This window comes from Corythoichthys intestinalis, chromosome 13 (assembly GCF_030265065.1).
Source record: "Corythoichthys intestinalis isolate RoL2023-P3 chromosome 13, ASM3026506v1, whole genome shotgun sequence".
Classification (NCBI taxonomy): domain Eukaryota; kingdom Metazoa; phylum Chordata; class Actinopteri; order Syngnathiformes; family Syngnathidae; genus Corythoichthys; species Corythoichthys intestinalis.
Genome location: NC_080407.1, coordinates 6,251,886 through 6,262,079, shown reverse-complemented (window position 1 = coordinate 6,262,079; position 10,194 = coordinate 6,251,886). Strand labels below are relative to the sequence as shown.

Below are 10,194 nucleotides of genomic sequence, written 5' to 3'. Positions count from 1 at the left end.
AATAAGAATATAAAGTTCTAGTCATTCAATTTAGTTTTGTAAACGTAATACTACCACGGTTTATTAGATCGATTTTTAAAATATTGACAAACGCTTTTTTCCTTTTAAACAAGCAGTTATCATCCTGGACAATAGAGGGCGCAACATAAACAGTAGCTTCGTTTAATCCTCTAACCCGGATGTTGACCTAAAAAAAAAAAACACGGGCACATTTTTGTTCTCGTGGTTTCTGAGATGGATAAAAACAATCGAAAAAGTTCCCAGGATTTGCTGTCATGTGGCAGCACTGGAAGTGAGTAAAGAAAACGTTGATCATGCTATTAAAAGGAAGGTTAACATGACAATGACGTGCATGTTTTAGAAGTTTTATCGTTTTGCCTTCTCAGGTTTGGCTCAGAAGCTACTCATAAAACCATCAGCGCGCTTAAAGACGGAGAGAGTACCACAAAGCAGTGGTGAGATGATTTGCGTCACTGCATTATTATTTTTAGAATCACTACACGAGAGTTTTTGTTTTTCTTGTTAAACAGTGTTGGATCGGCTACAGAGCTTCCTCCCGCAGATCGCTGAAGCCAATCAAAAGCTAAAGCAGCAGATGGAAGAAACTCCTGCGGGACATTTCAACATCGAGGAAGTCGAGTCAGCAGAGAAAGTGATTGAAATGGTGAGGAGGATAAAAAAGTTCTCGTTCTCATTTTCGCAGTTAACTTTTGACGAGCATGTTGCAATAGTGTGCTAAGGGTGCTGCAGCACCCCCTGGTGTTGGGGGAAAAAAAAGTTTTGGTTGAATTTTTTGTTAAAAACATATTTTCAAACTTGTTCGTGTGTCATTGCGCTGTCTAGCTGCACTGATTCGCGTTATAATACACGGGCGTTTTTAATTCCAATACCAAAACTCCAACACACATTGTAGATGCAATAGAACGCTGTCTTTGTAGTAGCCTAGTAGTATTATGTATGCTGTCCAGCACGCGTTTGTACTGCCATTGTGCACACCTTGTATGGAGAAAACACGCAAGTAAAGATGTCGATCGGGTCCAAAGACGTCATTTTCAAAGTATCGGAATCTGCAAAAAAATATCGGACATGCCTTTTTTAAATATATATATATTTTTTAAATAAGTTTTCTAATTGTAGTTAACGTTAGACAAAATGTCTTACACTCATCCAGAGTAGTTTTGGCTTAAAGTAGGGCTATCAATTTTATTGCGTTAACGGCGGTAATTTTTTAAAAATTAATCACGTTAAATAATTAATGCATGCGCTGCAGGACCCACTCACGCATTGTCGCGTTCAATCTATAAAGACACTGTTTTGCCTATAGATAGCGCTAAAAGGCAGCGCATAATGAGTAGAAAGAATTTTAACAGCCTTTGAAGCCATTTTTAATGTGGCTAAAGCCTTACAATACCTCTCTCAGCAATTAAAAATAACGTGGGAGGCAATGTGGAGAAGAAAGGTAGTAATTGATCATTTTCTTAACACCCTATGTTCTTTCCCAACGCAGAGAAGATATATCAATTGGTGCCCCTACGCAGTCATGATTGCACTTCCCATCATGCATTTGGGCAGAGGTTAAATGGCTACAGTATCATTTACTGAAAGCTCAACAAATACACTAGATGGCAATATTTAGTCACAATATACAAAGTCACATTCATCCTTTAAGAATTACAAGTCTTTCTATCCGTGGATCCCTCTCACAGAATGTTAATAATGTAAATGCCATCTTGAGAATTTATTGTCATAATAAACAAATACGGTACTTATGTACTGTATGTTGAATGTATATATTCGTCCGAGTTTTATTCATTTTTTTTCTCACTAGAAGGAATTATATTGATGCAGAAATGCATTGCCAAAATGTACTGGACTGTCTCAGAAAATTAGAATACACAATATTCTAATTTTCTGAGACAGTCCTGTACATTAATCCACCATTTAAAGCAGGGGTGTCCAAACTTTTTGCAAAGGGGACCAGATTTGGCGTGGTAAAAATGTGGGGGGCCGACCTTGGCTGACGTCCTTTACATAGAACAATATACAGGACTGTCTCAGAAAATTAGAATATTGTGTATTCTAATTTTCTGAGACAGTCCAGTATATCATCGGTAAAAATTATCGGGAATGATTGGAACTGAATCGGGAGCAAAAAAAAGCAATCGGATCGGGAAATATCGGGATCGTTAGATACTCAAACTAAAACGATCGGATCGGGAGCAAAAAAACATAATCGGAACAACCCTACACGCAAGCATGACAAATTTGGACCGATATGACTATTTCGGGATGGGAAACACTTAAAAGATCCTCTGCATGTTGCTTTAGTTCTTTCTGGTGGCTTTCAGGACATCGCATTTGTCGAGTTAAGCGCATCTGACAGTGAATCCGAGGAGGACCTTGAAGAGTCTTCGGACTCGGACGTGGACGAATCGGAGGTTGTTTTAACAGAGCGAAGACTGAAACTACCGGGACACAAAGGGAAGAAGGAAAACATCGACATCCAAGTTATGGATCAGCTTGGGAAATAGATGTGTCATCCCAAGTGGACATATAAGACTTTCTATTTACAATGAGAGACTTTACTTTGCCATCTCAAATTTCTTTAGAGGGCAAAAAAATGCCCCCATATAAACAAACACCCCAATGAGATCAGTTTGTGCTTCATAAAAAAAAAAAAAAAAAAAATCATTGTTATATACTGTATAATGTGTGTTTTTCTTGTTGTGTTTGTAATAAAAGCAGTCATCACACCAACAAATGTCCCAGAAAAGAACTCATGGATTTTTCAATGATAATATACATTTAGTACATGATATAAATCCAGTTAGTTACCAATTCTCACTGTCCAGGCCAGGAGGCTCTGAGGTTAAGGAGTATTAATACATCATTAGACGCCAAGTAGTAAACTCCCAATTCGTTCAAAGCCGATTGCGGCGACGGGTCACCGCTTCCCGACCGATCCCTCGCGCCGTTTGGCAAACCGGACTCCTTGATGAGGTTCTTCAGTAAGATCGCAGAGCCCACGTTGAGGCATAAGATGATGCAGGCTTCCTTCACGCTGGGGAAAAAAAAATAATTTTTAAATTTTTATTTTTTTCAGTATTCATCTACACTTACTGTTTAAAAAAGTTCTCGGGTCTTTTGCAGTAGTGACCAAAAAGCGGAAACAGGTTTCTGGTCATGTCGAATTGAAGCTGAGCTGCGCCTCCGTCGCTGAAATGATTGGACAGAATCACCTGAAAGAGGAGAGTAAATACTGATATGAAGTAATGCCTCAATGATGATAGATGCCGATCCATTTCGACGTAAATCAAATCTTACTTCCTGGTAGAGAAATGTGTCTAATCTTTCTGCAAGGCCCTGCCAAGCTAGCTGGAAGAGAGTCAAACTTAAAACCTGGTTCAGATTCAACAGACAGTCTCTGATACAAAGCATCATGGGACACGCAGAACTGGACAAAGACATAGTGGACATGTCGTGTTGGGACGGATGAGAAAACCACCTAAAAATGCAGAGAAGACGAGTGTCAGCCATTAAAGACCAGCTTAAGCTTTAAGAAGAATGATGCTAACCTATCTTGGCTGTACACTTTGGTTTTTTCCGTAATGTCCCTCATGATACCGTCTAGTAGTCGTCCAATCATGTCATTTCTGAGTCGATCTAGTAACGCTAGCAGTCCTTCGAACAGCGAGCTCTCTAGAGAAGCCAGGCGACCCATCTCCATCACCCCGAGGTTTCCCACTACCGCTTCGTCACCGAGCGAGACGGCTGCTTGTTGGAGCTGCAGGAAAAACTAAAAGAGCACAAAAAGATTTTTTTTCTTGACCCGCATTTTATCGTCCACCTGCTTAGCCCTACCACATTGTCTCCCCAGTCTGTCAAAATGGTGGAAATGTAGTTGACGGCGTTAAGTATGGCACAATAACGTGGGCTGAGCGGGCAACGGGACTCCTCCTTCATCACCTGAATGGAACGGAGTTGTGATCAAAACTGTTCGCGTAAAGCTAAAAATCCTTTTTTTTTTTTTTTACCTGAGTGAGTCGAATGCGGAAATCGTCCACCAGTTCTTTCTGTAGTTCCAGAAATTTCAGCTGAGCGGATGAACAAGGTAATGCCCGGTAGCGGTCTGTGAAAAATGAATAACACCACGATGAAAATCCTATTTAAATGCAGTTTTTGATTAGAACTAGGGCTGTCAAACGATTAAAATTTTTAATCGAGTTAATTACAGCTTAAAAAATAATCGTAACGAATCGCAATTCAAGCCATCTATAAAATATGCCATATTTTTCTGTAAATTATTGTTGGAATGGAAAGATAAGACACAAGAGGGATATAAACATTCAACATACGGTACATAAGTACTGCATTTGTTTATTATAACAATAAATCAACAAGTAGAGGTGTGCGAAATTTCCAATTCTTAGATTATTCGCGATTCGGCCGTGGAAGATTCGAGAACGATTCACAAACATCCAAATTCCGATTATTGAAATATGTCAAGTAAAGCGGAAGTAAAACACACTCAGCGCGCCGCGCGGTCTTCGGGACGCAATGAGGAACGGAGCGAGAGTAGCTAAACATCATGCTTGTCATTACACGGCCCCTCGAGTAATGCCAATGCTCAACTCCTGGCTCTAGCTCAACTCATGCCGCGAGATTAAAAAAAACCCAACAACATACCTGACTGCTGCCAAAAGCTACTACAAAGTACGTCCACAATACATAATGTTAAGGTAGATATCATATTTATATAGGACTAGATGTAAAATAGACTCGGTGGCGATAGCAGCACATGTAGAGAAAGCTAGATGCGGGCGTTAGTAAACGGCCGCCATCTTAAAGCAGTAGACTTCCCTGCAAGGCTGTTGTAGCGAACCTTCCAAGCGAACCTAATTAACTTTTTATCTAAAATACTCCTAAATCGGTAAAATATTGACTTGAATCTATCTTTAAAATAGTTTTAAAACTTTCACATGTCGAAAGTAGACAAAAGGGAAATTATGGAATAACAGGAGCAATTTTAACAACTTTAACGGTTGATTCACAACATTAAATTAATTGAATGTAGTTTAAAGCTGCTGATACAGAATGGGGATTTGAGTATATTATTTATTGTTTTCAACTGTTAAATTGATACTGAAATAGTCGTTTATCTAAAGCCTGCGAGGCTTTTTAAAAATTTTATTAGTTTTTGTAACTAATGTACAAAACATTAGCAGCTTATAGAGGGGGGGTGGGGGGGGTCATCAATAATCGATTTATAATGGAATCGTAGCCTCTGAATCGTAATCGAATCGTTAGGTGCCCAAAGATTCCCACCTCTATCAACAAGATTAAAATTATTAAAATTCTGTTAAAGTGATCCATGGATAGAAAGACTTGTAGTTCTTAAAGGATAAATGTTAGTACAAGTTATAGAAATTTTATATTAAAACCCCCCTTAATGTTTTCGTTTTAATAAAATTTGTAACATTTTCTATCAAAAAATAAACTAGTAGTTCGCCATTGTTGATGTCAATAATTACACGATGCTCATGTGCTGAAACCCATAAAATCAGTCGCACCCAAGCGCCAGCAGAGGGTGACAAAACACCGAAAAACACAAGTGACAAGTGGACATTACACTGTGCTGTCATTTTAATATGTTTGAGCGGGGTATGTGCGTTAAATGCGTCAAATATTTTAACGTGATTAATTTAAAAAATTAATTACCGCCCGTTAACGCGATAATTTTGACAGCCCTAATTTGAATTTACCGGTGATGACTTGGAGTAACGTCATAAAGGTTTCTGCGCAATCCGGAGACTTCAGCTCATCCATGTCTCGGATGTCTTTGTACTGAGAGCTCCACGCTCCCTCGGCCGACAACATGGCGTCCACCTTTTCCACCGCAGCTGTTGGCACATCGACGTTAGAATGATCTCACGCCGGCGGGGAACTTGCAGACTTACTCTTCTTCTCCACGGTGAGCCACTTCTGGAGAACGGCGTCATCCAGCAACAAATGGAGCAGACCGGGCAGCGGCGCCGGGTACGAGTAGTTTCCCCGAAGTTCCTTCTCGAATTGCAGCACCTCTTCTACGAGGTGGCAGAAGAGAGCATCGTCGTAAAGAAGGCGCGAGGCATCACCCGCTACCTTTTCCTGGACTAAAGTTAGAAGACCTCGACACAACTCCACCTGCAAGAGTACACGCAATCCTATTCTTAAATATAAGAAACTAAAAAAACATACTTAATAAAGCAATTAAAATGTATCAAACATGAAAATTATGTGTCTAATGGCTATTTTTATCATAATGTAAGACATTAAATTTAAAAAAAAAAGTATTAACATTGTTTGAAATTTTATTGTTGTTATTGCAGGCACCAGTAGAGGGAGTCTGCATAACACAATTTAATGAACAATTGATTAAAACCAGTTTCAAATCATTCACTCTTTAAACTAGAAAATGCAATTTCTGGAGAAATTGCGATGGTAGCTTTAATTTGGCAGGTTTGGGACCCATTGGGTCACATCCTGCTGATTTCAGGTCAGTTCATGTTGATATCAAGACACTAGTTGTTGATTTTGGGGTATTTCGGGGTCACTTCCTAATGATATTTTGACATACATGGCCGTCAATGACATCGACTTACATATGCGTCAATGAAATCCAAGTATTAGCATCAATAGAATTGACATAGATGGCCGTCATTGGCAAGGACATACCGTAATTTCCGGACACCAGCGCGGCTTATTTGTTGATGTATTTGGGTTAATAGATAACACTTTGAGAGTGGCGTCACAAGACTGTCATAGGATCGTCACAATTATGACATGACACGATCATAGGCATTACTGAATGTTTATGTCATGAAGTGTCATCCGAAAAATTATATCATTATCTCCATTTATGTCCAGCTCGGATCGTTTACATCCATTAAAAAGTGAGATCATTTGCCGGATGGCACAAAATGACATCTGTTATAAGCATTCATTAAATGCTCATGACAATGTCATGTGTTAATTATGATTGTCTAATGACAGTCTTATGACCCCACTTTCAAATACAGTGTGACCAATTTCCATAACTAGCAATTAATGAGACAACAAGAACAGTAACTGAAGAAATAATTAGCACGGAACATGATTTTTTATTTTATTTACATCTGTAGTGCCGCAATGCATGCTAAGAGGCATGTTGGATGAAAACAGTGTTGAGAGCAGCGGGCAGCAGAGGTTGACTGTCTCCCTCAACAGAGCAGTGATGGAAAAATGAAGCTTCTTGAAGCAATGAAGCTTTCAACTAATTGGCTGCAAAGCTTCTTGGTGGTTCATTTGGTCTTATGACAGTCGTATGATGTCAAATAAAGTGTTACCGGTTAATATCTTTTGGAGTAAATTTCCCATAATATAGTGAGAACAGCTGCGGCTTATAGTCCAGTGCAGTTTATCTATGAACAAATGCGGTTTTCGTGCCAAATTCGGTGGGTGGCGGCTTATAGTCAGGTGCGCCTTATAGTGCGAAAATTATGGTACATGGCCGTCATTGGTAAGGACGCACATGGCCGTCAATGGCACTGACTTACTTGGGCGCCAGTTAAATGTCAATGAGCTGTGATGGTAAATGGTCAAAAATCACAAGAACTTGTTTTCCTGCCATTGAAAATGAATGGGAAATCTGGACGTACATGGCTGCCAATGGCATGGATGCGCATGGCTACCAATGGCACAGACTTACTTGTGTGCCAGTTGAATGTCAATGGGATATATTGGTAAGTTTTTGGTCAAAAATCACAACAACCCATGTTTTTCTGCCATTCAAAATGAATGTGAAATGTATGCCATTAGAAATGAATGGAACAACATACGTGGCAATGGCATCCCATTAGAAACGAACGGCAAAGTTTTGGGCAAATTTTGGGGGCACCTTAGATTTTTGAAAAATTCTGTATACAACTTTTATGCCCCTTACCCTCCCCAAATGGTTGATGAATGATTTATGCGAAATGGATAAAAATGGTAGGACTGGATACAATATTAATTTGAATTTGTTTTATTTATTCGAAAGATTCCCTGCATCGCACGAAAATTCCGGTCATTTCGGTATTTGAAAACGGTTGCTTTTGCATCTCATGCAAAGCTACCATCAATAAATACTAAAGTATAGAATATTAAAAATGAGCAGTTTTTGTTTGTTCAATGTTCCCTTCAACAAGACCTTCAGCTGATTTTCTCCCACGTACCTTGGCATTGATGTTGGCATTCGCTCGGTCCAGGATAGGTTGGATCTTTTCCTCCATGAACGGTGTGCTATTCCCAATCCACATCAGCACCTGAGTCAGGTACCACTCCGGCTGCAAATGCATACACACGTAAGTCACTCAGAAAGAGGTATACTAGTGCGTAAGTGTGCCCGTGATAGAAGGAGAGCAACCTTGCTGGGCGTGTTGGTTTGACGATTGCCGTAGAAGTGATATCGGAACCTCTTGCTGAGTGGTACCAGCATGATCTGGATGGGCAAGCAGAGCGGAGGATCTCGTGCTTTTTCTTCTTTAGAGGGAGGCGACGTCCTCTGAGAGATGAGGTCATCACTGGACAGGGAAGTTAAAGAATACGACAGCTCGTCGGATACATTTGGTAGCGTGGGAACGAGGGATACGATGTCTGCAGCGCCAGCAGTTGTGTGACGAGCAGCTCCAGTTGACTGGCCAGCTCTTGCCCATTGGCAACAGGCGTGAGGGATTGGGTGGGCGGGGATGTGATGGGCCAGTGAAGCGCGGTCAACACCTTCTCTAAATCTCTGAAAATAATAAAAGGTTCAGAAGCGACCGGAAAATTGGACGGCATCCAAGTAAAGTGAGTTTACCCCGTCAGCCGATCCTTAATGATCTTGTGCCAGAAGTGAAGAGTTTCTCTAAGGAAGTCACGCAAGTGAGCGCATTTGGATTGACTCAAGCCGGCGTCCATCTTCGCCATGCTCTCCACCGCCCTGATGGCGTCCCACACACTGCTGGTCATCAGACACTGCTGGACGACAGCGCTGTGGGCAGAAAGCGTACGTTAAATCTCTTTGAAGAACACACCACATGTCACTTCTATTACCTGAGCTCTTCAATGTGCTGAAGGCAGCGTAGGTACTTCATGTGTTTCTCCACTATCTCCACTTGGCTCATCTTCTGAGTGAGAGCTTCCATCCACGGCTGAGCATCCTGGAGGTTCTGCAATAGGGACTGGAGATCACTACATGTCAAATAAAAAATAATCCCGCAGTAGCGTGTACCTGTTGGAGTTTTGCGGAGATGCGTTTCTCTTTTTGCAGGAGCTCCTCCATAGAACATTGAGCATCTTCAGCAGCTTTCAGGGCTGCGGACACTTTAGGAGGCACAGAGCTGGGTGACGTCAACACCTAAAGGAAAGACCCGACTATTTAATTCCTGTCGATTCAATTCAAAGATCATTAAATTGTCACCTGTTCTTCTAATATGCGGTTCCCCTCTTTTAATTTCTCCAGCAGACTGTCAACGTTCCTCAGAGATTTGACGTCGCTACCCACCTCTTTCTCTATGAAGCCCACCACGTACTCACGCAGTTCGTCGGATAGTTCCGGACAACAAACATCGTCAGGAGGATCTGTTAAAACTGGGATGGAAGAATCTTCTGAGGGACTTTCGCCAATGTTTTCATCGACGATGGACGCCGCCATCTTGGCTTTGACAGGCAACGATCTTCCTGCCACGAAGCACCGACTACTTCCGCCATATAATAATAATAATAATAAAAGATATATATATATATATATTAAATTAATCTTCATCAAGCTTATGTTACCATTTAACTATTTTATTGAACCTTTTCACTATCTGTTAAAATTAATTGAAGAATAATTATGACGTTACAGCATAACTCTGCCAGCAGAGGTCGACAAAGACCAATAAACGACTTCGACAATGAAATTACTTCCGATTAAAAGACTCTACATACGACGCGATTCAGTCTGTTTATTTTTTAACGCAAATTTACACCATAACTGTGACCATAAATGTTGAATTTTAGCTGTAAATTATAATGCACAGTCATATGTTTAGCTTATTGACATGAACAACTGAACCAAATGACATTTTCCACGATAATACGTTCTCAAATATTGCGAGTCCCCAAATAACTTTTGCACCCTGACACACTGTAATGCCTCCAGGCCCAAATAGT

The 10,194-nt window shown here is 40.5% G+C and overlaps 2 protein-coding genes across 2 annotated transcripts; one reads left to right on the top strand and one right to left on the bottom strand.

The window, feature by feature from the left end:
• Positions 1-147: 147 nt before the first annotated feature.
• On the top strand, positions 148-3,081 carry nopchap1 (NOP protein chaperone 1). The gene is made up of 4 exons (XM_057855128.1): positions 148-292; positions 387-455; positions 531-664; positions 2,349-3,081. Exons 1-4 carry the CDS (start codon positions 235-237, stop codon positions 2,529-2,531), a joined length of 444 nt encoding a protein of 147 aa, XP_057711111.1. The 5' UTR covers positions 148-234; the 3' UTR covers positions 2,532-3,081.
• On the bottom strand, positions 2,762-9,718 carry rint1 (RAD50 interactor 1). The gene is made up of 15 exons (XM_057855123.1): positions 9,458-9,718; positions 9,269-9,394; positions 9,091-9,206; positions 8,855-9,028; positions 8,648-8,788; positions 8,423-8,579; positions 8,232-8,342; positions 5,958-6,183; positions 5,763-5,900; positions 4,035-4,129; positions 3,862-3,966; positions 3,576-3,796; positions 3,325-3,505; positions 3,121-3,239; positions 2,762-3,061 (listed from the first exon to the last, which is right to left on the bottom strand). Exons 1-15 carry the CDS (start codon positions 9,689-9,691, stop codon positions 2,842-2,844), a joined length of 2,364 nt encoding a protein of 787 aa, XP_057711106.1. The 5' UTR covers positions 9,692-9,718; the 3' UTR covers positions 2,762-2,841.
• Positions 9,719-10,194: the final 476 nt, after the last annotated feature.

What these genes read in the sequence shown, in the direction of transcription:
- nopchap1 (XM_057855128.1), top strand. Translation starts at nt 235, where the DNA reads ATGGATAAAAACAATCGAAAAAGTTCCCAGGATTTGCTGTCATGTGGC. An exon ending in GAGAGTACCACAAAGCAGTG is followed by an intron (nt 456 to 530) that starts GTGAGATGATTT and finishes CTTGTTAAACAG; the next exon opens with TGTTGGATCGGCTACAGAGC. An exon ending in CAGAGAAAGTGATTGAAATG is followed by an intron (nt 665 to 2,348) that starts GTGAGGAGGATA and finishes GGTGGCTTTCAG; the next exon opens with GACATCGCATTTGTCGAGTT.
- rint1 (XM_057855123.1), bottom strand. Translation starts at nt 9,691, where the DNA reads ATGGCGGCGTCCATCGTCGATGAAAACATTGGCGAAAGTCCCTCAGAA. An exon ending in ACCGCATATTAGAAGAACAG is followed by an intron (nt 9,395 to 9,457) that starts GTGACAATTTAA and finishes TCTTTCCTTTAG; the next exon opens with GTGTTGACGTCACCCAGCTC. An exon ending in GCTCACCGTGGAGAAGAAGA is followed by an intron (nt 5,901 to 5,957) that starts GTAAGTCTGCAA and finishes ATGTGCCAACAG; the next exon opens with CTGCGGTGGAAAAGGTGGAC.